The sequence below is a fragment of the Lingula anatina genome, chromosome 2 (assembly GCF_051362555.1).
Source record: "Lingula anatina isolate TDL-2025a chromosome 2, LinAna3.0, whole genome shotgun sequence".
Classification (NCBI taxonomy): domain Eukaryota; kingdom Metazoa; phylum Brachiopoda; class Lingulata; order Lingulida; family Lingulidae; genus Lingula; species Lingula anatina.
In genome coordinates, this window is record NC_141768.1 from 23,686,893 (window position 1) to 23,714,082 (window position 27,190).

A 27,190-nucleotide genomic window follows, 5' to 3' on the forward strand; every position below is an offset into this window, starting at 1 on the left:
CTTTCTATTTTCAGCTTGCATAGGGACAAAATATGAACTGAGTATGCAAGGCGATGCGATTTATCGCTACAACTTATACAGGGAACGCTACATGAACTGTACTTATGTGCAGGGAAACTTAGAAATCACTTTCTTGGATAACCCGCAACTGGATCATCCTTATGATTTGAGCTTTTTGAAGCACATTCGTGAAGTGACAGGCTATGTGTTAATTGTGTCAGTATTTGCAAACTATGTCCCACTGGAGAACTTGCGTGTGATCCGCGGGAAGACCTTATACTATCAAAATAACAGGGGTTACAGTCTCTACGTGGCCCTGAACAGCAAACCCAGTAACTCGGATATGTTTGGATTGAAGGAACTACGGTTTGTGAATCTCCATGGTAAGTGATGTTTTTCAAATTGTGATCCTAAAATGATAATTATACTCTGAGCAACAATGAGTTAAACAGAAGGGGAACTTAGATTTTTTATTTAGAAATATCAGTTGGTTGAAATCTCATGATAATTGCATTCATTATGATTTGGTGAGATAGGTGAGATGTTATCATTATGTGATGTGGTACAGTGTGATAGGCAATGTGATGTGGTGCTGCACAATGTTATGTGATAAACTGTGATAGCTGAAGTGATGTAGTAGGCAGTGTGAATAGGTGATATGATATGGTCCAATGTGATGCTGTATCTAATGACTGCGTGATAGGTGACATTATATGATATGTGATATGGTATGTGATGTATATATGTGATGTGTGGTGTGATGTGTGGTGTGATACGATAGGTATTGTTGTGTGTTGTGATATGATATTTGATAATAAATCAGTATTTGTGGAGCAAACAAAAACTAATGCACAAGAATTTTCATCGGGCTGTGGCAAGGATATATTCTTTTTGCTGGACCTTCATTTTACACAGGGTTTCGTCTGATTCTCTAACTGGCCTTAGCTTGTTTTCTCAGATATCATACTAACATATTTTCTCCTTGTAGAAATCATGGCTGGGGATGTGTACTTCTCCAAGAACCCCTTGCTGTGCTATGAGAATACAGTGGTCTGGAATGGCAAGATTGTAACAGGAGAAGGCAGTCAGGTCTTCGTTGATGATGATGCCAAAGGGAGATCTTGTAAGTAGGACTGAAATAAAAACCACCTCTTGTTTACATTCACTGCTACGATGAAATATTGTAATTTTTAATCTTTAAATGATAGTGATTTGTTTAAAATTATAACAAGATAATTTAAGTTTTTTATGTACAATCTAAAAAAATATTGACAATTGCAAAGTGTTTGAATTTGAAGTTAAAAAATTTAGGTAAAGAACTATTTCCTTTTAATATCATTGTATCTCCAGGTGCAATCTGGCTGGTTTTCTGGGTGAGATAACACTCTCACAGACAAAGCCAATCTATGCCTAATACTTCTAACTGCATAGACTAAGAAAAATCACAAGAGATTTTATTCAAATATTTTGGCAGATGACTGCATCTTGTCTGAAATTGATCCTTCAGGCTTTAAATTGTGCCCTCACCCAGGTCTGATGGTCTTGTTACATGACCACCAAAAACTTCTTCACATCTTACTCACAGTCAGGTTTTGAAAGATATTAGGACAACAGACGAGGATTTACCTCTTTCCAATTTGGTCCTAAAAAGTGTGTTTCTTGCGTGATGTCTGAATAGATATTATGAATTATACATTGCACCCGAAGTGCAAACCCTCATCTAGTGCTACATGAAACATGAAGTGATTTTTCATGTGGTTTATGCAATAATCTCAGTTTCATTATTTAGCTTGCATTGCAATTAATTTTGATAAAGGTAAGAAACAGGAAACACTGAGCAAGTTATTTCTGTGAAAAAAGCACGAGTGTTATTCTGTACAACAGTGTGGGCTGGACACTCCTGCATTCATGGTGGACTGCACTGAAAAGCTGTGGCATATGTGTGCTCTCTTTTGACCTTGTATTACTCAGCAAGATTGCAGTCCTTGCAGCTCATCCTATCCTTGCCATCTGCCCTAACTTTATATTTGCTTTAAAAATATTGGAGTAGGAAGCATTGTTCAGTTGAGATCAATATTTCAGATTATCCCCTGCCCTCGGCACATTCTGATGGTAGGTAACTACCAAACCGTCATCCAGCCCAAAGCAATTGAAGATGTGATTCAGTCATCATCAGCTTTATGTTACCCCCTCCCTTCCCCATTATCAGTTACAATTTTCTTTTTTTTTTTTCCAGCACAAAACCAAATTCTTTAAAGCTTTTTTTTTAAATCACAAAACATGTTCACCTTTACCAAAGGGTTGTTTTCGAAAATTTGTTTATTTATTTTCTTAATTATTAAGTCACAAAATTGGCCTTCTTGGTACATATTTAAATTGTAGGAATTCGTATTCACTTCATTTTTAAAGATACCTTCCTTTTAATGTGTTGAAGCGAGTTTTAAAAGTTGCTGGATTATGTGCGCAACACCAGGAAATATGGAAGGGGGGGGGGGTGTCTGTGTACTGTATAGCATTCTTTGTACCCATCCTGGACATAGCTGATCAATGATTGGTATAAGAAGCATCAAGGAAAGCTGTTTTTAACCTGAACTATTTTATATCTTTACCTGATGGATACCAAAAAGTTCATCTATTCCACAATTGGACGCACCTGTTTTGAAGGCTAATGGAGATCATCTCAGGTAGATCGTCAGGCATCACGCTGCTGGATATCACCACCACCTTCATTTCCTATTTGAAACATAAAGTGACACAAAAAATTCAATTTCCTTTATCAGTCCGCACCCCTGATTGCACTTCCAATCATACTTAATGGCTTTTCCAGGTTTACTGTCCATTTTGTGCCATTAGAAGGTGAGAAAAATAAATGATGGTCATTTGATGTTTTCCATTTCATTTTGTTTTTTAGGCGGATCATGTCATCGTTCCTGTGAGGGCCATTGCTGGGGAGCAGGACCAAATATGTGCCAGAGAAGTAAATATAGATTTTTTTCTCTTTAAAAAATGTATCATTAATTACTGTTAAGGGCATATATTCCATTTTTGTATGTTTGATCCATAGGATTGCACTTTTTAAAATTTGCTTGTCCACTCTCTTTGATTTGCCTGTCCAGATAGCAATAAATGATATCAATGAAATTTCAAAGAATTAATATTATATGCATGGATGAGGATTGACAAACACAGCTGTGTTAGAGAAAGCTTCATGAAATTGCATAGTTAAAAGAGGCTAAAGAGCTGTATGACAGGAAGAGCCATGATCTAGGTATCATCAAATACTCAAGCAAGGCATCACTGCAGGAAATTGATAAGATAATGAAAAGATTTGATCAATGGATTCTGTCAGTTTTGTGAGATATGTTTGGTGTTTGAGCCTTGCAGCTGAGCACACAGCTAGGGACAGGACAGGACAGGGCATGGCTCTTGAAATTCACGGCTTTATTTTATTTATATATTATTTGCAGTAGTTTTGAAGGTGTGAGTATAATTACTGAATATTAGAACCTATATTAGAACCTATCAAGCTCTACTCTGTAACCAGTTTTAAAAATGCTTCTACCTAACTGCTTATCTCTATGACATAACCCCCCCAATCTCTTTTTAATTGCTCCTCCAATAGCAAGATAAAAGTATATCACTCAGTACTGTAGTATTATGCCAGATGGCTTTATTTGCCATTAGAAAACACTTCAGTACTGTCTTACAAGTGTGCACTTAAGGCAAGAGCAAGGTTACAGGCTAACTGATTGATACAGTGGATTTGCTGTGTGAAAGATGTTAGATGTCTATGGGCGCATTCCCAATGCAACTATTGTTCTATGTAGATCGATCTAAATCTGCAGGGACCCCCAGAATGCAATCAGATTAACAAGTTAACCATCAGTTAATTGAGGAGAATACAGAAAAGCTTGTGATTATATGAGTATGTTGAAAATAAGAGGAGACCTGTTAATCTGATTGTGCTCAGTGAGAGTCCCTGTGAAGTTGTTCAGAAGTTTGTGAGACTGGACTCAAGTTTATGTGGAGCAGGCCAAAAAGCACATCTCATAGATGGATAAATTCTGAGAAAGTCGATATTTTTACCCCTTAACTTGCCCCAACTTGAGTAAAAGCATAGATTTTATTTTAAAAGAAACAAGTGAGTAGCGCCAGTTAAATAACTTATGGTGCAGCAGTTTCTTACATAATTAAAAAAAAAAGAAACAATAGCTTCTAATTTTATTATGTTCCTTATTTTTGAATATGTTGATGAAGTCTTCTTTTTAGTGTAATTTCCCCTGCCCTGTGTGAGGACAAGTTGGGACATAAAAGCATGGTGATGGCTGCCTTGGGCAGAGCACAGCAATAGACACAGGCAGATGGATGTAACATTTAGCTATAATTGCAATGACAGGATGGAGAAAACTAGAAAACATTATTTCATTAGCAGCGGAAGTGAAATGAAATATATTGTTCCTTTCATCTTCTGGAGCTAATGCCCTCGAAAACACAATCCTCTAATTAAGCTGCCAGAATGATGAAACTGAGAAGCAAGCGTCAGGTGAAGTTATGAACACAAAAACAATTAGTTGGGATATGAAATTGTAAAATGTTGACTCCCTGACTCTGGATGTCACATTATCCACGTAGTTATGCAAATTTAATTATGGTGGAAGGTAACTGTCAGCAGGGAGGCTCTCAGTTAGTGCAAAGAGTCATGAATTAAGACCTGACATATCATGGTCGGGCTTCTTATGCATTTGCACGTACAGATGCATGCACGCACTCACGCATGCACGTAGGTATGTAAGCACGCAAGCACGCACACACACACACATACGCACACTATTTTTACAAACACTATTTTAAAAACTAGTTTTGCAGTGGCAAGATTCTTTTTGCATATAAAAGTAGTTATTACACATGACAGCTTCTTAAAGTGGCATCTCACATTAATTATTTTACTTTAATCCTACTAAGATCTAGTTTTACTTATAAAATCTTTTTCCACCAGTTCCAACCCCATTTCTCTTCCAACTTTATTCTACAAATTAAGTGAAATTTTTTAAAATTGATGGCTGTTTCTGTGTAGAAGTGAAGTTCCTGTTTGTTAGTTTAATCTCCAGACTGAAAACAAACCCTCACTGTAATAGTTGAACCATTTTGACTCCAACGTAAGATAAAACATATACATAAAAAGTGGTTTACATGTCAGACTGGGTGAATCTAAATAACTTCCCCAGTGCTGTCTCGGGGGCTACATGTATGTGTATAATGTCCTAGTAAGAAGTTGCGGTTGGGGAATATATAAGTATAGCATGTTGTAGAGTATTAGGCAGACCCTGGTATGCAGATTATATATATACTGTGAGAGCAACTTTGCTTTGGTGACCTTCATTAATTATGATGGCCTAGGGATGACGCTGGGCCTTCTGTCACCTCACTAAAAGAGTAGGCAGGTTTGATAACTGGCATCATCCTGAATTCATAGACCAGGGTGGCATTATGCTGTTTGATAAGCATTTTTTACATCAGTTATCACCCATAGGATGTCTTTGAGAAGAGACATATTTGGGTTCTTTAAATCTCATTAGTGTATTTTGAAAATATTATAGTTCTCAATATTTCCTGCAAAGTAATACTTTTGATATAAAAAAATCCTACCACTGGTGGTTTTATAATGGCATAAAAAAAGCATATGGTGTTATATGGTGGTATGACACTGGAAAACCAAGGGTAAACCATGACAGTGGAGAGAAACTTCCTTCTTTTTATTTTTTTCCTTTATTTATTTATTTATTTTTTTTTTGTTTCCTTGTTTGTTTGATTTGATTTTATTGTTTGTTCAGTATAACCTGATCAGAAAGGGCCCATGATCAGTGATGGTTTGAAGTCAGTTTTTACAGAAGTGCCGACAAACTGGTATACAGTTGGGTCTTATAAATGAATTAGCTGTTTGCTAACTTGAACCTTTAACCTGCTCACAAATCCAAGGCGCGCGATCCCAAGCAGCAATATCGTTTATGAGGCCTAACAGTGCATTCTGGTATGTCTCCTCAGTGGCCATCCTGCCCCAGTTATCTAATTAAGGTGGCACACCAGGCATTTTAGAAAAGAATGTTTATTTGTTGGCACATTTCCTATTGTAATAAGGAAGGGAGGTGTCTCTCTCTGTGTTCTAACTGTTATCCAGGTAACTGTACTACATCAAAGTCCCAAGGAGATCTTTGATGATATAACACTGAGAAGACAAAATGGAGACCAGGGGACAGCATGAATAATGGAGCAGTATTAAGTTCAGACTAGTGTGACCATGAATATTTATTACATTTAAGCACTGAATTTCCTCTTGTGGTTATAGTGGCTGGATGTCCATCTGTGAGTGGGAACAGGGCAATAAAAAGAATCTTAGTACATAATGCTATCAAGGCATTTATGGAAATTAATTTTCATGGCAACAGCATGTCCTGTTGTAATTAGGAAGGGAGGTGGTCATATAGGTACATAATACCTGCTGCTAGGGCATTTATTTTAATCACAGACCTTTTTCCTGGGCTAGGTACCAAGGGAAATTGAATATTACTCTCCAGCTATTTCCGAAGGTAATATGTTTTGGAGGGGTCTTTATTAGAACTTTGTGTATTACCACTAAGTTGGTTATTATGCAACAACTATATAGTAACTTTGAAAAATTCTTTCTGATGATTTTCTGTTGTTGGTATACAGTATACAAAGCATATGTGTGCTGATTCATATACGACATGTGAAGAAATGTGTATTTTTACCTTTTATGTATGATTAAGTACCTTGTGTGTGAAATTTGCCTAAGTTTACACATGAATATAAACTTTTGCCTTCATACATATATGATAGGCTTTCAGATAGATAAAATATAAATTAGAGTGTCAGTATACTTCATGTATTGTCAATCTGTATAGCAAGCATCAAGCACACTTTCTAAAAAGTTCACTTATTATTATTGTACCACCAGCGTTAGCGCTGGCGGTACACATGGTTTCGGTCCCGTCCGGATCGTTCCGCCGGCTCCGCCGGCTCCGCCGGACGGCTACCGTTACCGCTTCTCCTCCTAGACGGTAAGGGCCCCCGTACCCATCTCATGGATTTAGGTCACCTATAATCTCAACTCGTTCCACGTAAAATTTGGACTTTGTCGGTATTGGGGTCTGGGTGTGGCACTCATTACAATGCACCCTTGTCTAAAAATGGCAAAATTAAATGCTTATTATCTACCCTACGGAAGGAGTTATGGGAAAAATTTCTATAGACGGCCTTCCAAAAGTCATATGTGTAGATTTCAAATATACCCTTGGATTTGACCTTTGACCTTTACTTCAAGGTCAAATGGGTCAAAATTTTCAAAAAAATGAAATTTTTTACGAAAAAAATTTTTTTTACCCTGTTATTCAGACACTACACAGACTTAACCAATAATATTATTGGAAAGTGTTACCCTTCAGGTCATCTTTCATCTCCATGAATTTGGGGTCAATCGGTGCATTTTCACGGGAGTAGCGGCCATAAGATACCGAAACTGAAAACTGTCTCTAATTCGGGAACCGTTAATGCTAGAGACCCATTCTTTTTTGCATTTTGTAGAGCATGTAAAGCCCAACACTGGAAGTGGTCTCCGTTTTTTTGTATTCCATACGGTTTTCGAGTTACGCTGTATCAAAAAGTACATATTGGTGGTAAAAGCAAAATGTGCAGTACGGTAATGGATAATAAATTTTGAACTCTGGAAAAATAAAACATAAGGCTTGGCAAAGCAGACAACTTGTGTTCAAAAATGACATTATTTCATCAAATTTGAACTTCTGAAACTTCAGAGCACCTCCTATTTCAAGAATTTTGACCAAAATGACTTTTTCTTTATTTTAATTAATTTTTTCTGTACGAAATTTAAGGCACATTATGGTAACTCCAAAATTATAGCATTTAGTCCCTTATATCTCCAAAACTGGCAGAGATAGGTCCATAGTTACTATTGAAGTTGAATAGGAAGTCATATACTGGCAATCTTACTGTGACCTTGAAATTGACCTTTGACCTACTTTCCACCATGAACTGAACTTTGCAAATTTTGCTTCCCTTTTATCTCCAAAACTGGCAGAGATAGGTCCATAGTTACTATTGAACTTGAATAGAAAGTCATATACTTGCAGTCTAAATGTGACCTTAAAATTGACCTTTGACCTACTTTTCACCATGAACTGAACTTTGCAAATTTTGCTTTCCTTTTATCTCCAAAACTGGCTGAGATAGGTCCGTAGTTACTATTGAACTTGAATAGAAAGTCTTATACTGGCAATCTAAGTGTGACCTTGAAATTGACCTTTGACCTACTTTTTATCATGAAGTGAACTCTGCTAATTTCTTTCTCTTTTAACTTCAAACTTGACAGAGATAGGTCCATAGTTACTCTTGAACTTGAATAGGAAGTCATATAATGGCAATTTACTGTGACCTTGAAATTGACCCTTGACCTATCTTACAAAGAACTTAAATTTGATTGTACCATATATATTTTTTGCAATAGTTTAAAAATTCTTGTTGATTGCATTTTTACAGCTTGTCAAGCACAAAACTGGTGGCTGTGTCCCTTATTTTGTGTATGTGGGGGTCTATACGAATGCGCTTGCTCCAGCTGGTGGTACAATATTCGGAGGCGGTATCGCCTCTCTGATCCTCTAGTTTTTTTTCCAATTTCACATTTTTATATTGCAGTCATCAAGTGTGCCCCCCAGTGTGATGGCAGTTGCTATGGCAGTGGCCCAGTGGAATGTTGTCACTACCAGTGTGCCGGAGGGTGTACAGGACCAACCAACAAAAACTGTACTGTGAGTGCTGGTAGAGGTCCCTTTCACATCCAGTGGTACATGTAACTGGACCGGTCCACTTTTATTTTGAGAGATCCTTGATTATAATTACCCTACAGCTGGTTTTTGCTTCCTTTTACAAGTTCTACACAAGTTCCATTCCTGCTGTTTAGTTGAATTAATTAATCAGTTGTGCCAAGCATAGGGGAAAGGTGGTGGTACTCTGTTTAGGTGGCTCTTAGGGTGCTTTCCCAGAGATTTAGATCGATCTAAAGATTAAGTTTTAGATCGACCTAACTCCCTGGGGGTTCACGCTAAATTGCAGTCAGCCAAGCGGGCACCATAGTTAATTACCCCCTTACAGCTTTTAGTAGGTGGGACAGACGCTTAAGCCGGCCAAGCTGACAGTAATCTAGTGAGACTCCCCACAGGGATAGATCGATCTAAAAATCTATGGAAATGGGGTGTTAGTCTGGCTGTAAGTTGTCAATCTCTCAAAGTTGACCAGTCTTGTTGAGTAGTACCAATCTGTGTGAAAAGGACCTAAGCTTATTGTGTATGCTATATTGTTTTACTTCTGCCCTCCTCCACGTTTTGTTTCTTCTCTGATAAAGTGGCATTGGAGGAATTAATCACTTTAAGAGATGGTTCTAGTTTAACACTTAAGCAGCATTCAAAACAGTTTAGTTTATCACTTCTAGCTTTTTTTTTATTCTGTGGGTATTGCTGCAGATAAGCATTTTAATGTCATGACAAAGAAGGCCCCTCGTGTGTTTAACGTGTTTTGTTGGTCAGACAGAAAACGTTCATGTTGACACACAATTTTATGTATACCTTTCAGCAAATTTTACTGTATAATATTTAATTGGTGAAAAAAAATATTTTTATTCACTTCATAAAGTGAAAGTAAAATGATCTCTTGTCTAGATTTATAATGACATATTTTTTGCAAACAGCTACATTTCTGACTTTCATGTTCTTTGTTAACATACTACTTACTGACTTACCAGGCCTGCCGACATTTTCTTGATGACCGAGCATGTGTTCCTTACTGCCCTCAACGTCAAATATATGATGAAAAGACATTTACATTTGTGGACAACCCAAAATTTAAGTACACATATGGATCCTTATGTGTAAAGGAGTGCCCAGGTACGTGTATAATAAAGGCCTCTGTGTGTGTGTGCGTGTGGCTGCTTACATGCAATCATTTGTCTGAGTGTGTGTGTGCATATTTTGTTTACTGATTTGGGCAGTGAAAATCAGATCAGTCTGAAAAGCCCCATAAACATAAATTGATAAATCCATTAGGTAATATTATTAAAACCCAAATTAGTTGAATTACATGCTTGTGTTTGAATGTCTGCTAAGCCAAATGCTATAATATCATTTTGTGTACAGATTTGTTCACTATTTTGATGCCCACTGTCATGTTTTAGATCACCTTCTTATGGACCAGTCAGGTTGTGTAAAGAAATGTCCAGAAGGAAAAGTGGCCAACAACCGTAAATGTGAACCTTGTAAAGGACCGTGTCCCAAGAGTAAGAGCTTTTCTGGTTTTACCATAATAATAATAATAATAATAATAATAATAATAATAATAATAGCTGGTTAAATGTGTTTTGTTGGTCTATCAAAAACTCTATAACTCCATTAAGTATGAAGTTAATTAATTTACTCTGAGTACACATCAGCAACATTTCAATTGAACTTCACAAATTAATGTTTTAGTTAAATTTCATAGTCAAATGATTTTATGTTCATTCCACTATTTAGGTTGTAATGGAACAGGGGATACATACATCACTTCTCAAAATATAAACAGTTTCAATGGATGCACCATTATAGAAGGAAATCTGAAAATATTAAGTCCGACTATTGATGGGTAAGTGTGAAGGTGATATTATCTCTCTCTCTCATACCAGTATGGGATTGTTGGCCTTTTGTCTGTTCTTACATCTTTTCTCTCAGTGTAATTTTTAACTAACATCTTTCCCATTCATCAGACCTCGCACAGAGGTTAATATGTCCATTACATCATCTCAATTGGAAAAGATAGTAGCTTTGCAGGATATATTGAAAAAGAAAAATAACTTTAGGACATTTTCAAATGTGGATGGTATATACCCTTGAAGATTTCTTTGCTATGGCTCCGATATTGTCTTCCAGGGACATGTTCAACAATATACCACCTATGTCGCCCTCGCAGTTGGAGGCATTAAGTCAAGTTCGAGAAGTGACACACTATGTCCTGATTCAGTCTAATAGTCCAAACCTCACCAGTCTAGCCTTTCTCAGAAATTTGGAGATAATCCATGGCAGGGAGTTACATACGTATGTATAACATGCATGCCGCCACTTATAAGTTTGAATAAAATGGACGTTTCAAATTTTGTTCAAGAGACTTACACGTTCAGGAAACACAAAATTGTTTAAGTTGCAAACAGTTTGCTGCCAAATTTGCCATTGAAACCACCATTTTGTTTGCATTTTTTCTTAATTTTATATGCAGATACGCAATAGTCTGTATATACCCTTTTTGTCCATCTGTATTTATTGTTACTGTAAGTTGACAAAGAGGTATGACTGCAACAAGCTGGTCTGTCTTCTTTTCATACAAAGCTGAATTTCCAGGCAGATGGTCAATTTAGAAATATCAGAAAGCAATACGATATTATTTCTCTTAAGTATATTCTCTTTTAATTTGTATCTGCATATTTCCAGCTTTGCTGATCAGGCCATTTATAGTGCACATGTTTTGTTTGGCATTAGACAGTTCTGTTTTAGATACTATGTAACTGCATAGTAGACAATTAGAATGGTTATTTCGATTTCAGTTAAGTTTGATTTTGAAGTAAAATGTTACTAATGTAACTGTTATAATGGTAATGCCGCAATTTTATTTGACCTGACCTCTGACCCCTGACCTATGACCCTGCACTCCCCCACCCTGTCACCTGGAGGTTTTGGCATGGACTGGGTTTATTTGTTTTGTCTTTCAGGATTTATTTGGTCTTATTGAAGCTTGAATTTTTTATATCAAATTGATATGCTTGTCTGTCTGTCTGTCTGTCAGTTGTAAGTGGGATGAGTGGGTAGAAACATTGTGGAAAGGAATTACACATTATTGTTTATTTAACAAACCTTTTTAGTGCAATTAGTTTTTGCCTTGATGATAAGATATTATGGGAGAGGGTACACAAGGTGTTTATGTTTATTTTATTTTAGATAAATATCCCAATTACAGTATAAGGTTAAAACAAAGGGCTGTTTTAGTTCAATCACCAATAACATAGGAAATTAAGGAACCATGGTTTTTTGTTTCCCTGATTTGGTGTCAAGTCTAACTGCATAATGATGATTCATTTAAAAGTAAATGTTTTTTTAATGTACATGGTGTGATAAAATAAAATGAAAATATATCTAATCATATCTTTAAAGACAATCATTTTTATTATTAATGAAAGAACAATAGCAAATACTTAAACAAATAAATAAAATATACATTCAGTTCATGTATGTTTAATTTATGTCTTTGAAGATAATGATGGTGATGGCATAGAGTACTCCTCCCATGGACTTGAGCTGATCAATGATGTTTTATCTGATCAGTGTAGTTATCGGCATACAGAGTGCACAATGCCTGTATTCGGCAGAGATAAAGGAAGGTCCTTTTCACGTCAGTGGTACAGTTTTCTGTACCACATCAGTTTAACTGGCCCAAACTCCCACTGTACCATCAAATATAATAGAGTTAATTGGCTATGCCGCAAGCTGGCTTTAGAGTTGTCAATCCCTCAACATAGGAAGTTACAGATAACTGTATCACTTGATGTGTTAAGGACCAATATTTCTATTGGGTGAAACATGAGTAACCAGGAGAAGTTCATGTGAGGAGAATTCTCTCTGGTCTTCATTATTTACATTGACATTGTATATCCAGCAATATTAATGCAATTTGCTAAATCCTGCTGGATCACTGATAATCTTCATAAACTTACTTATAGACGTGCATTCATCTGTAAATGTTTCAGTTTTGTGGTTTGAATTTTGATGCATTTGAATAAACTAATTTTTGTTATGAATAGAGTAAACCTAACAGGTTTTTTTAAATTTGGATTTATGTTATTTGCTTGATGGCATTTGTTCTTAATTGTTTGCATTTTTTTGGTTTTTTATTTTTTCCCTTCACACAACAGGGGGGGTAAAGCAACATTAGGAGTCCCACAGAGGTAATTTCAACTTCTGTTTTGTATAATGTCTGCACGAATCCGTTTCTATGTGTTACTCTATAATGCTTCACCCTGGCAGTGTAATGTGCCCTAGCAGGTAGACAATCAATACATACACCATCATCTACAGGTTAAATAAACATCATAGATGAACTACTTGGGGAAATCTGTCCTCTGAAATGTGATCACCAATTGTTGTAATAAGATCTTATTAACATGAAGAAGAGCAAAGGCATGTTCCTCATGCCTGAGTGCAGGATCTAAGCTTCACTGACAACCTTTCATTCAGTAGATGACATATCTAACCTTAAAAGAGCACATTAAACCCTTCTGATGTTAAAAGCAGCTCCTTACAGGTCCCCGTAGGCTTCTTGGTGACATTTTAAAGATGGCTATATAAGCTTGGTAGCTGCCAAAGGGATGGCTTCACTAATACAACTGTAGTAGACTCTGCTCTAGACTAATGTTAGAGCTATCCTTATCAACAGTGTAATCTGAGTGAAAGTTTTAACCCTTTGTCAAGATCAAAAGTACAAAAACATATTTGTAAGTTGGTCAGGGTTGCATTATAGAAAATTATTTTTGATTCATGCTGTCACACTTAGAAATGCTACTCACTAATAAGGAACATTCAAAGGCTTTTTTGAACAAAATGTATAAAATTTATATAAGAAAAAAGTATATGCATATATGCATTTAAAAAATAATTTAAAAAACAGTATTGGGAAAACATAGTTATGGTTCTCTTATTTTATATGCAGAGATACCAAGTAAAAGGACTCAGAATCTAGGGATAATGATTTGGTAGATAGTCTTCCATTTAATAATATGGGTTGAATACGAATTGAATTTTCTGAATTCTGGATAGTAAATCAACTAAAAATTGTTTTACAATATTGTCACAGTTATGTGCATGTATTACAAAATTGTTTTACAACATTGTCACAGTTATGTGCATGTATTACTGAGAAATTGAAATCTTGGAGCAAACACCTGTTGTCTACCATCAGTTCATTAGATTAAGAATATAGGTGTGAAAACTGGTGATTCCCTGATTAGGTCTGAATCCCCTATGACAATGCAACAGACAGTTTTCAGACCTAGCCAGTCTCTCAGACCTAACCAGTCATTGAAACCTAGCCAGTCTCTCAGATCTAACCAGTATCTGATACACCAACAACAGGTCGGTCTGGATGCCTTTGTTGGCATGGGCCTAATATGAAATGTAAACACAACAAAAACACAGGATGATGTAAAGATAAGTTGAAATGTCTCTGTTGGGGAGGTGCAGGATATTTGCTTGTTCCATCTGAAGTTAAGAATTTTACATTTGGCCTCTTCTTCTGATATGTTGGTTTGCGAAGATGGATTCTTTTTTAAACTTTGTCTTTCTCTAGTAAATTAAACTCTCCTTTGCGATGTGAACTTCTTGACTGCAATTATTTTGTAAAGTGGAATTTAGAACTTCAGATATGTCTTGTACGTGAGTATGTATGTGTGTGTCATGTATGTGTGTACCATGTTACAAGATTCTCACCAGTATGTGCCTTTTTAATACAAGTTTGAATTACAGGGACAGTATACAGGAGTGTCATGTCTAAAATTTACCCTTTTTCTGTTTAACAAATGTTCAAAGGCATTTTTTTTTCATTGCCAAATTATTGCATCTCCATGTTAAAAAATCACATTTTTACATGCTGCTGAAATGCAAAGCATGTTTGTAACTGCTTATTAGGGCAGCAGCACTTAGATTTACACTTTGTCAATATAAAATTTTGCCATAGTCGTATTTAGGAACACTTTAAAGTAAGTTTTTAGAATGAACATTTATAGTGAAAGCTGTGCCATTAATCTAATTCTTGTGGGACATGGTGGCACAATACTGATTTCTTGGTTTGAATGTATGGCATACGCAGTGACTCTCACAAGTGTAGTCAAAAAATCCCCATGTTATGGTTCACTGCTGGAACCAAGTACCTATTCTTTAATTTGCATAGACCAAAAAACAGAGTCTAATATGTGACAAATTTTGTAAAGCTAGCAACAAGAAATGTGACCCTTAAAATGAACTGTTTTTAGTTGGGAACTCAGCTGAGTGATGATGAGTGAGAATTAAATTGTTCCAGTTTTGTCCTTCAGAGAACCTGTATACTGTCCTTTTGTCTGCATGAAGCCTGCTACAAAACAATTTATGATAACTGTTGTTGCTTGAACAACTAATGTGGTTGTGAATTCTAATAACTAATCTTTTCTTTTACTATATTTTTACAGGATAAAAGTGGGTTATTGAGGAAGATATAGCACTTAAATACTTGTGTGTCTTAAAACAGACTTGCTTAAGACTGTTTGTAAAACGAAAATCATAATCTTTATAATGAAAAAGAAAAAAAAAAAGAAAGAAATCTTACTAATCACAGTATTCTATATGAATATGGTCTTGTTGGCAGCTTGTTCCTGTATCAAGGTGGCGGTGACACTCGTCTTTATGTGTGTGCTTGTTTTTTTCTGCTTCCAGAGGATCAGCACTTGATGTATATTCACAAACAGTGACATACCTGGGGTTTAGTTCTTTGAAAAGGGTAAATGGTGGCGAGATTCGGATCACTCATAACAGTGCACTTTGCTACTGGTACACCATAAAGTGGGAGACCCTTACAGGTCCAAAGAGTCTCCATTTTGTTGAACAGAACAAGATAGAGGCAGAGTGTGGTGAGTCTGCATGTCAATCTCTGGACCATGTACCATGCTTGACGCCCAGCCATATATCCACCTGTCTCCACCTCCTCCACCTCCTCCAGGTTTTATTTTCATTTTTATTTTTTATTTTTAACCTGTCTCTATTGCATGCATTCAAGTGTTATTTAGCGTGTCTTTTGCATGGTTGCACCTTTTTCAGAGGCAGTGCACTGGACATTTATGTTCCAAATCTCAGAGCATTGAATTTAGTTTCCCTGAAATCAGTGATGCATGGCGATATAAAAATGGAGTACAACAGCAATCTGTGCTACTGGTACACCATTCAGTGGAAGGATTTTCTTAAAGATAATGCAATCTTCGCTGGCAAGGATAACCCAAACAAGGCAACCTGTGGTAAGTAGGGATAGCTAGTCAGACTCTGACATCTTTATGCATCTGCTATATTCCTGTGGTAAGTTTTCTCCAATAGGTGCAGTTATGGAAATGCTGCTTCTTTGGATATTTCCAATGATTTTTGATGACAGCATTAGGGATTTGTTACCTGATGCTGAACCTCAGGTGAAATATAAAGAAACTTTTTTTTTCATATTAGATTTTGTTATCACTGAGAACCAATTTGTTAGTCGAGAACAAACAAACGAAAAGCCCATTTTGTGTCCTTGATAAGAATACAATGGAAGTCAACATTAAAATTATACAATGTGTAATTAGTGGATTGATAACCTTGAGGGAACATTTTCACAAGGGGTTACAAATCCACTAATTCTCAAATGTTGTCACCACTAGTTGTTTTATTATATACCCAAGGCTATGCACACTTGTCTTCTTGAAAAAAAGAAATTGTAATCCCTGGCAGTGAGTTACGACATTTTGCTCAAATGATCCTAATTTGGTCAATGACCAATCTGGCCTGGTAATGGGTATATAATCAAATGATCAAAATTAGGAATGGTAGCCAGAAGGATGCAAAATGGGCTATGTATCAGTGGTTCCTGAAAAGGCAAAAGCATGTCAGAGTCTGAAACTTTTTTAAACTTATTTTTGCTTGCTTAACATGATTATTTTTCATAGCCATTTTCTTCTGTTTAGTTATAGTTTTAGCAATTTTTTTTTGACACAAACTGACTGAAGTGTACTTTTCTGTTTACACAATAAATCGAATTTGGGTTGAACTAAAAATGTCAGCATTTTTTTTTTACTTAATAATCATGAATATTGTCATCTAAACAGTGGATTTTGCCAAATGCCAATCTGATATCTGCTCATGTCTGGGATTCAAACCCAGTCTGAAATTAATATATTGGATATAATATATTGCTGGCATTATGACGTGTAAGGTCAAGGTCACAACAGAAATCACTGAGGTCAGGTGATGGTGTAGTTTTATAATTTTAATTATTTTATTAGTTTGGATTGATAGTTTAAGTTTTTTAACCTTGTGGCATCATTTCACCCCTCTCCCTTCCCACACCCCCCAAATTCCTTTTCACTCCCTTGCCATGTGTAATGCAAGCATTGTCATATTACTGTATTTAATAGTTACTGTCATAATCCAGAACTTATATGTTACTAATATTGTTTTGGATGCAAAACTGTTTTGCTTAAATGTTATACATAAATGATGGAATGGAAATAGATGTATTTTGAATGGCTTTTACTAGCATTGCATTGTGAAGTAGTTTACATAGCTTTGTGAAGTAGTTTACATAGCTTTGTATTTCTGTCATTATCAGTTATGAAACCTTATTCTTAATAACCAAAAATACGTATTAAATATGTCAAATTATGACATGGAATTTTGAATGCCCACAAAATTGACTGGAAACCATTGGCCCAGAAATGAAAATTAACATGAATATCATTATTTTGAATGTTTCTGTGAACAAGACTATTACAAAGTTGTTCTAAAGTGTGCTGGTGTCTTTTATATAAAAATTGTCATCTAGTGATTTATAATTGTTGTTGTAATTAGTTTGAAAATTGCTCATTCTTGTGAGTAGCATCCATACCAGCTGATTTTTTTAACACAAATTTCAGATGCACTTTAATAGTAATCTGTATTCTTGACATGAAAACTGCATTTTTAACAAAACCATCTAACATGAATGTCCTGGAGATACATGTAGCATATCGCCAGCATTCAACTGTGGAAACCCTTTAGATTTATTTATTTTTTTAAAGTTATGTTTTTCCTTAATAATGCCTGCAAATTTTTGCCCAAAACATCAGTGTCAATCACTGCGATCTTGTAGATTTGATAGTCATTTTATTTATGTAGCTGAAGATGCAATACTTTAAAACTGCTACTTTAAAACTGATATTTTTGTCTGGTCGTTAAGCCAATTTCTGGTTTCAGAAGGTGACCATCTGGCAACAGGCACAGACAATCTTGTGTCTAAACTAGCATTTATACATATGTTATAAAAACCACTGTAAGAACAGGTTAGTTGTATGGATGTATAAAGGCGAGATAAGTGCCTTGAAATATTATCTTGGCCCTGGAAGAATTTCTCATGGCAGTAAAAGCATTTTTCAAAACATGAAATACAAAATGCTTATATTATTGGAAAACATGATGTATAAAAAAAAACTAAGAAAGGTTTGCCAAACATCATATTTGTTTTCAATATTTTGTTGCTGCTGCCTTCCAGAGCGAGAAGGGCGTGTGTGTAGCGCCGAGTGTCGAGATGGCTGCTGGGGACCAGGAGACGACAAGTGTGTCAAGTGTGCTAACAAACGCCTTGGGAACAAGTGTCTAGCAACATGTGACCCGAGTCTGGGAATATACACCAAAGATGACAACGTCACCTGTGACTACTGCCATCCAGAGTGTGCCAGGACATGTACTGGACCAGAGGCCAAGGACTGCGATAGCTGTAAGAACTATAAGAATGGACCATACTGTGTGAAGGAGTGCCCAGAGTCCATGTATGGTGACAACACCACCAAGGAGTGCAAAAAGTGCCATGAGAATTGTCTTCTGTTGCAGGAAGAGAGCGGGTATTACTTGTTTTCTATTGTATTATATTATATTTTATTATATTGTATTGTTTGAAAGAAGAAAGATTTTATTTACAGTGTTTGGTGAAAAGACTGAAAGCTTGGGTAACTTTTAAAATTATACAATGTGAATAAGTTCATTTGTTTATTGACTGTGAGTAAAAACAAATTTTCTGAGGTTAATTTTTTGCGTTACTTTATCTCAATAGAGCTAAACATATCTCACTAACTCACTCATGAATGATTGAATTTCAGTGGAAGTTTTATTTTTTACAATTCAGGTGCTCGGGTCCTGGGAACTTTGTTGGTCCAGGAGGCTGCTCCAAATGCAAGATGTTTATCTATGACAAAAGGACCAAGAACGTCACTGAATGCCTTCCTACATCAGACAAGGGGCAGCCGCAGTGTCCAGCAGGATATTATGGTCACAGAGTCACATCCCATGAACACTTAAATACAGCCTACGGGCTTCAGGGCATGCAGTCCTGCGAATTATGTAATCCCTTGTGTAAGACCTGCTTTGGGGCCCTGCCAACCGAGTGTAATGAATGCACCTTCTTCAAAGACATCAGCATGTCTGTGCATTTTTGTGTTGTCTCTTGTACTGAGCGAAATTATGAGGACCACAATGATAAGACTTGTAAGCCGTGCAATTCCGAGTGTCGCAAAGGATGCACAGGACCCAACTCTACACAGTGTAATTTCTGCAGTAATGTGAAGGTGCCACTTGGAATTACTGTGAATGGAGTGGATATGGTAAGTAGAAAATGAAACAGACAAACTTCCTCAAGTTTTTGTACAGGTCATAATTCTCAGGTTCTTTCATACATTTCTGTTCTTTTTATGAAAATTATACTTGTTGGGTCATAGGTATTATAAAATGGATTACTAACAAAATAGATGAATAAGTAAATGGAGAAATATGATAAATACTGATTCTAGCAGTTCAGGTAGTAATATAAATTTAAATAAACGAGGTCTAGTTCCACTATGTTGACCATCAGATTCCATTTTTTTCCCTTCTGTTCTTCAGTTCAATTGCTCCAGTGAGTGTCCTAGTCATCTGCCTCACAAAAGACGTGAAGCTGGGGACGAGGTGTGCAGCACGCCACCTGTGATGTAAGTAGATTTTGAAGAAGTTTTGATTAAGAGTGGCTGTTGGCTATAAGCAAGTTGTAAAATAAAGAAATATATAGACTGAGGGAGACGGGAACTGTAAATGCTTAGTTTCAAAATTGTGTCATTTTATTTTTCAGTGTGTAATGTACTTTTCCACAATATTATATAAGTATTATATTATCGTTCATGAAAAGTCAAAGAAAGAACAAAACATGTCTGATACATTACTATTCATATCCATTATAACACTTGTGGTGCAATCTCTATTAAGTAGTGTACACTTCTCTTAACCTCTCATCTTTTTTGCCTTATTCCAGTGGTCTAGCCACCGGTCAAATTGCTGGCATTGCGGGAGGTAGTGTGGTGTTTGGTCTCATCTGCATCATTTTACTCGCCTTCCTGTGCTACAAGAGACAAAAAGCTAAGGAGACAACCATTAAACTAACCTCTAAGATGATTGGCTATGGAGATGATGAGCCACTGACGCCTACAGACGCCGTTCCAGATCTCTCCAAATTGAGACTTATTAAAGAGTGTGAAATACGGAAAGGAGGAATCATTGGTTCTGGTGCCTTTGGAACAGTGTATAAAGTAAGCTAGACAAAGAAATGGCAGATTAATTCATATTTAAATTATCAATATCTGAGAAAAATTCATATTTTGACTCAGCAAAAAACAAAGAGTGTTTGAAATACATATAATGCCAAGATGTTACCGCTGACCACAAAGTTAATCTCGTCTTTCAGGGCGTCTGGATACCTGATGGAGAGAATGTGAAAATACCTGTTGCCATCAAAGTCTTACAAGAAGGCACCTCGCCCAATCACAACAGAGAGTTGCTCGAAGAGGCACGTGTCATGTGTTCTGTGGAGCATCAATGCTGCGTGCGCATTCTTGCAGTGTGCATGACAGCGCAGATGATGTTGATTACACAGCTGATGCCCCTGGGGTGTTTGCTGGATTATGTCAGGAAGAACAAGCAGAATATAGGGTCCAAAGTATTGCTCAATTGGTGTGCCCAGATAGCTAAGGTACGTGCATTTGAATGTCCTAGAAACTAAGATGCTGTATAGTTAATATGGGCCCCATTAGCACAGATGATTAGACTACCTGTATAAACTTTTCCAGTGTCATTTACTGTCATCTGTGCCCTTTGGAAATATAAGAACTTATTTCCTCAATTACGGCCAAAGATTGATTTTTCACTAGATATTCACATATGAATGCTCTCTCTCAGCAGAGAAAATTGACATAAATTAGCCAGACACATATCTATGAATATGTAGTGAAAAATCAATCCATAGCCCTGGTAGAGGTTGATATGAAACCTATGTATTATCATTTACTGTTGATGTACTCTTTTGGAAACATGAGAACTTGACACCTACGGTAATGTGCCATGAATTTCGAACAGTAAAAAATAATTAAATTTGGGAAAAGATCGTTCTGGCCGAAATTCATGAAATGGAGGTGCTCAGAACTTCCGAAAGTTCGAATTTCATGGAATTCTGTCAATTTTGACCGGAAGTTGTCTGTTCGTCGCTAGGCCTTCTGTTATCTTCTCCCTACGATCTATTTAGAGTTACCATAATGTATGATGTGTGAGTGTCGGTAATTGCGACCAAAGGTATACACGTACTTTCACCCGATCACTGTGTATGGCCCATAGATAGAGCGGTACTGTTGTCTAGGGCCGCAAAACAGCATCGTTAACAGTAGTGTCGTTTTTCAAAAGCGATTCTGGCAGCCAGAAACAAGTGTCGTTTTTCAAAAACGATCCTGGCGCTCAGAACGGGAGTGGACGAAGGGAGAGACGGCCGATGATTAGCGTCTGCCACGGCCAGATAACCTTTACTATGGAAGCTTAGTGTTACCGTTGCTCCTTTCCGTGCACTGAAACTGAGACGACAGCCGATCAGTGTCTATGGCCCACGTGCAGGTAGCCTTCATCTGCGATAAGTGTCTTCCGCGACCAGGTTCGTTGCCTTTACCGTTAAAGTCGGGCGGAGCTTTACGCGCGAATGTGTCCTCATCTCGCCGTTCGCGGGTCGGTGTCTCCGACGCATACGTAGCCTTCCCTGCAGAAGCCGGCCTCGGCACTACGGCCTCTCCTCCGTGCGGGGAGGCCACTACGACCGCAGATCGGTATGTGCAGCGCACAGGTAGCCTTCGCCACGGCAGCCGAACTGTGTATTAGGGTCTCTCTTCGTCGTGCGCTGCGACCAAGATGACCGCTGATTGTTGTCTGCGATCAAATATACTAGGTTTTTTTTTTGGGGGGGGGGGGGGGGGAGGGGGGGGGGGCAACCCAATCTTAACCAGCAGCAGCAACTGATTTCCTGGCGCATAGTTGCGTCAATGTACGCATTTGAAAAGCGTGTACGTTTTGTCATTGAAACCATCTTCAAACAAACGCAAGAGATAGGTAATCTAGAGTAAACCGAAAAGGCAGCTTTTATATTCGTTCAAGGGACTGGAAGATCGTCAATGGGAGATAGTGAGCGATCTGAGCGCGACAATAAGCCAATTTCCACACTAGTTCCACACTAGACTTCGTTACTATATTCGTCAGCAAGAGATCGTCTGCGATCCGAGCAAGCATAGAAGCTTGGACTTTTTGTCCATGCTAGAAGGCAATTTTCATGTAGTCAGCAGGATATGGTTTGCTGGTTTGCGACAGGGGCGTAACCAGGCATACGCACGGATACACTATGCGTATATAATTTTTTGGCCAACCATGATATTATTCTCTATAAATCTAGTGTACTTTTCAAGGAATATTATCGAAAATCCCCTTCAATTATAAGTTAATGTCACCTGAATGTACAAATTCTCTAAATAATTTATATATGCACCATTGTTCTGACACCCTTCTCGTTTGCTTTCACAGAACTGAGGTAAAGAATACTAGTTACCATCTGAAGTCCGATCTTAATCGTCCATCTAGCTGGAACTTGCTTTACCTCTTAATTAGAGGGTAAAGTGCCCTTCAGCTCACAGGTAGCTTTTGTCTTGAGTGTATCGAACGCGATATTTATCTCAGATAAAAATCTACCTGTGTGTTATTTCAAAGAGCTGCTCCAACAGACCTGGGGGCACTAGATAAATCTGATCATCGGGCTAAACAAGGAGCCAGAGAAACAAAGGAAGATTGATTTTTCCTGCAAAGTTTCAAAGAATTTTGACACGGACTTGATCTAGATTAACCCTCCAAACTAACGGGGTGGCATGGGCAATTTTTACAAAATTTACAAACAATTAAACTTAGATATATTACAATTTTATCCTTTAATATAATTTTGGGAGGCATGCACCCGCATGTAAGCTGGGTGATGTCAGTAAGCCCCTAGTTAAATAAATATACCCTTATGAGCAAGGCTTTTCCCAGTGAACCGTCCAGCCGTCATTTGGACGGCCGCTGACATCACCGGACGGCCTATATTTTCAAAGACGGCTAGACGGCTTGCGACTTTTTTTTAAATGACGTCTTGGCTTGTCGGGACAGCCGTGGACGTTGTAAGAAATTTTCTTAGAGTAATTTGACGTACCTAGCTTTTATGATGCGTCACAGATGAAAGGTACTACTTTGTAGTGTACGCTGATATTCAGTCAGGACGAAACTACTTCCTAAAGCTTACAAAACACAATAAAATGTTTCTATGAACTTTAAGATACACATTCCATGCCGTATGCAGCAGTGACAAGAGTGACCTTCATGCGGTACAAAACACTAAGCAAACTACAGGCCAATTTGTGAAAGGGGACACCTTCCGGACCTTCATACGCACGGCAACTGACAAAGCTGATTGACAAAAAGGAAAATTTCAAATTTTCAGCGAGAGATTGTTCGCAATCCGAGAGAGACCAGGAGGCAATTTTCATATTTGTTAAAGAGACTTCGTAAGCCAAAGGGCGAGACGAGAACGCAATTTTCGTGTCGTCAGCGTCGCAATCCGAGTGAAACGAGAAAGCTCACACTCGTTCAGTGGCTTTCGTTTGCGGCAGATCGTCAGCCGGAGATCATTCTCGATTGTTTTTAACCCTCCATCCCTCCCCATTGGAATTTCCATCCCTCCCCATTGGAATTTATAATTTTTAAAAATATTTTTCATTTCATTTGTACATTTCAAGGGACATCATTAGCGGAAGATCGTCAGCGGGAGATCGTGAACGATCTGAGCGAGACAAGAAAGCAATGATGGTAATCTTTATTGCAGCTCTTAATATTGCTCTTTTGTTCTGTTACTGAAGTCTCTACTGTTAACAATGCTATTATGCGCCTCAGCAAAACTACCGATCGCTATCTCACACCGAATACTGCGGTAAAGAAACAACAGCCCGACAGTGCAACTCTTAATAGATTCTCCTGTTATCTGAATGAATGGATATGACGATGTTGTTTAGCGTCCTAAACTAACTGTACTGATCGTAATCTTGCACCTTGGGTCGCACACGTAGTACTCAGGTAAAGGTACGCTAGGGCAACATTGCCGACTGATAGATCTTTATAAGCGCGAGAATAGAGCGGTGGCCGATTTTAAGGTGTACGAAATTCACGAAATGAAGATCGCGCAAAATTGCTTACTGGCCGAAATTCATGGTCCAGAAAAAACTCCAGACGGCCGATTTTAAGATCGTTCGAAATTCAAGAGCCGTTCGAAATTCATGGCACTTTACCGTAATAACATGCTTTCTGGGTGCTCTCCTGACACAAATGCTCACTGCTTTTCTTGATTTGCAGGGCATGTCGTACTTAGAAGAGCGAGGCATTGTCCACAGAGATCTGGCAGCAAGAAATGTCTTGGGTAAGGAAAATAATCAGCATAACTATGAGAGTTTTTTTATCAACATTTGTATTAAGACACTATTCCAAGAAGAATCTGGTGATGAATGATTTGCTTACATATTATAATTGGACATTTAGGATAACATACCATTCCACTGACAAAATAAAAGGTTGAAAGACTTTCAAGCAGTTTAGAGTTTAAAATGTATGTAGTGCAAAAAGCTATCTTTTCATTGCATTATTTCAGTTGGAAAGTTCAAGCAAGGTAACCATTATTTCCTTGTTTTTTTTTCAGTTCAAAGTCCCAGTTATGTTAAGATCACAGACTTTGGTCTGGCCAAACTGCTGGACTACAATGAGGCAGAGTACCATGCGGCTGGGGGCAAGGTCAGTAAAACAGAATGGCCACGTGTTATAACTGCTAAGGGATCAGGATTTAAAAACACAGAAAGCACAGAACATGTCTGATATAGTGCTACATCATCCAGAAAAGAGTTAACAAGGCATCATTTTTTTTATTGATATCTTGCATTTTGAATATTTAAGGGCCTTGTCTGAGAGATGCTAAAAAAATGTCTTCTGTTTTCTCATTCCAGATGCCAATCAAGTGGCTAGCATTAGAATGCATTCAACACAGAATATTTACTCACAAAACAGATGTATGGAGCTATGGTAAGAAAATAATATCCATTTACACCCCTGCTGGTAGGGGAGGAGGGTTCAATAGAACTGCCCTTTTGGCTCAAAAAAAGTATGCTCTGAATCAAAATTTGATGTACTAGTAGATTCCATACCATTTCTCAACTGCGGACAACTAAGGGGTAAAAAGGTCCATTGTTTACAAAAACTCCTTAAATTGCCAGCTACAGATCTAATTGATATGCAATTTCCTATGTAACCAGGCCCTCAGTCTTAACAGAGAGGTGATAAAATTTTTTTTAAAAATCAGGCTAGTTGTCAATTTCTTACAACTTATTTATCTTTTACAGGTGTTACAGTTTGGGAGCTTCTTACATATGGTTTGCGTCCGTATGAAAATGTTCGAGCACGTGATATCCCAGATTTGCTTGAGAAGGGAGAACGTCTTCCTCAGCCAAGTATTGCTACAATAGATGTATATATGATCATGATCAAATGTAAGTGTAGGTGTGGTTTGTGAATGTATTTGCAGGGATTAAGGCAAAGGAATAAATAATTTCATTACCTCAAACTTTTTTATATTATTAAGGCTGTTACGTTTTTGGGATAAGTTGTGTCGAAGTTAATCATTGTGTGATTTCTACCATGATTTTTCATCTAGGTTGGATGTTGGATGCAGAGAGTAGGCCATCATTCAAGGAACTCCATGAAGAATTTAGTAAAATGGCCAGGGACCCAGGCAGATATCTTGTCATTCATGTAAGTATGAGAGAAGAACTAAACACATACATGTAGCTATGTGAATATTGGTATTTATGCCCCTTTTTACATTGAGCAGTACACTCAACAGGGCTTGTTCACTTTGAGAGATTGACAACTTAATAACCTGGTTATTTCACAAGAGAGTCATCAAAATGGAACCTCTGTACTCGGCACAACCACTTAATAAACTAAATAGCAGGTAGTGAATCTATGGAGAACTTGTGAAAGGGAGTAAAAAACCCTCTCTCAAAGTGGACCGATCCAGTTAAATGTACCACTTGAGGTAAAAAGGACCTACACTAGAGGTTCAAAAACAGGCTGTGATCAGTGTTACAGGACTAATCCCCTCATAGGCATTACATTACACATATATCATAGGTATTTTTTCGATGTATATTAGGGATATATTATGTCCCCATTAAATGAGTAGGAACTGTAAACAAATGGTTTTGTAGTATCAGCAACTTGAAGAACAGACCAAGTCAGAGAAATCAGGAGTACAAAGTATATTTAATGGCCAGGCTTCAGAACTTATTTATGAAAGCTTGGGAGATGACAGTATCAAGGAGCAATGCGGGGAACAGCCTGAACCCAATGTCCTGAGTCATGTGACTAATCAACCTCTGGGAAAAGACTACTCCAATTTGGCAGCTGGATCAAGACTCTGTGAGAATAATAGTGATTTTGTGCTTCAAACAAATAATCTGGACCCTGATAAAGCTGAACTTGATCTTCATGTAGCTGTCCTTGACCTTCATAAATCTGACCTTGACCTCCCCAGTGCAGATCACTCGACTCCAGAATACCTGGCTTTGATAGCCACAGATGATGTAGGCAAATCTGTTTTTAGAGTGCATTATGAGTCTCTTTCCAGCTTTCATAGAAGATGAACATTATGTATTTTCTCTCCTCTTTTGGCAGTTTTTGAAATGGATTGTGCTTGTCTGATTTAAGGCTTAAGATTGTATTGATATATTTGCAGTGAACTTAGTTGTATCATGTTCAGAATATTTTTGTTTTTTTTTTAAGTACTCTTTTTTCCTATCTACATCCTATTTATTGAGATTGTTGTGCTGAATTTTGTTTTAAAAAGACCATAAGAGAGAAATGATTTTTAATAACAGTAGAATTGTGTT

General features: G+C 37.3%; 1 protein-coding gene across 7 annotated transcripts in view; it reads left to right on the forward strand.

Moving 5' to 3' along the window:
* Positions 1–27,190, forward strand: part of LOC106153603 (epidermal growth factor receptor) — a 65,730-nt gene that overhangs the window by 34,275 nt on the left and 4,265 nt on the right. For 4 of the 7 annotated variants that reach the window (XM_013527595.2, XM_087006729.1, XM_013527594.3 and 1 more), the window contains exons 2-21: positions 15–383; positions 989–1,123; positions 2,912–2,977; positions 8,728–8,840; positions 9,830–9,971; positions 10,259–10,360; positions 10,596–10,704; positions 10,989–11,153; positions 13,019–13,051; positions 15,567–15,760; positions 18,400–18,748; positions 19,030–19,504; positions 19,782–19,867; positions 20,185–20,458; positions 20,614–20,898; positions 24,609–24,672; positions 24,949–25,040; positions 25,250–25,325; positions 25,643–25,789; positions 25,954–26,051. In XM_013527595.2, coding sequence (XP_013383049.2) covers positions 15–383; positions 989–1,123; positions 2,912–2,977; positions 8,728–8,840; positions 9,830–9,971; positions 10,259–10,360; positions 10,596–10,704; positions 10,989–11,153; positions 13,019–13,051; positions 15,567–15,760; positions 18,400–18,748; positions 19,030–19,504; positions 19,782–19,867; positions 20,185–20,458; positions 20,614–20,898; positions 24,609–24,672; positions 24,949–25,040; positions 25,250–25,325; positions 25,643–25,789; positions 25,954–26,051 — 3,374 coding nt within the window. Of the gene's footprint in view, positions 1–14; positions 384–988; positions 1,124–2,911; positions 2,978–8,727; positions 8,841–9,829; positions 9,972–10,258; positions 10,361–10,595; positions 10,705–10,988; positions 11,154–13,018; positions 13,052–15,566; positions 15,761–15,947; positions 16,142–18,399; positions 18,749–19,029; positions 19,505–19,781; positions 19,868–20,184; positions 20,459–20,613; positions 20,899–24,608; positions 24,673–24,948; positions 25,041–25,249; positions 25,326–25,642; positions 25,790–25,953; positions 26,052–26,509; positions 26,960–27,190 lie in introns of those variants that run through there. The other 3 variants (XM_087006730.1, XM_013527598.2, XM_013527597.2) reach the window with 3 other exon arrangements.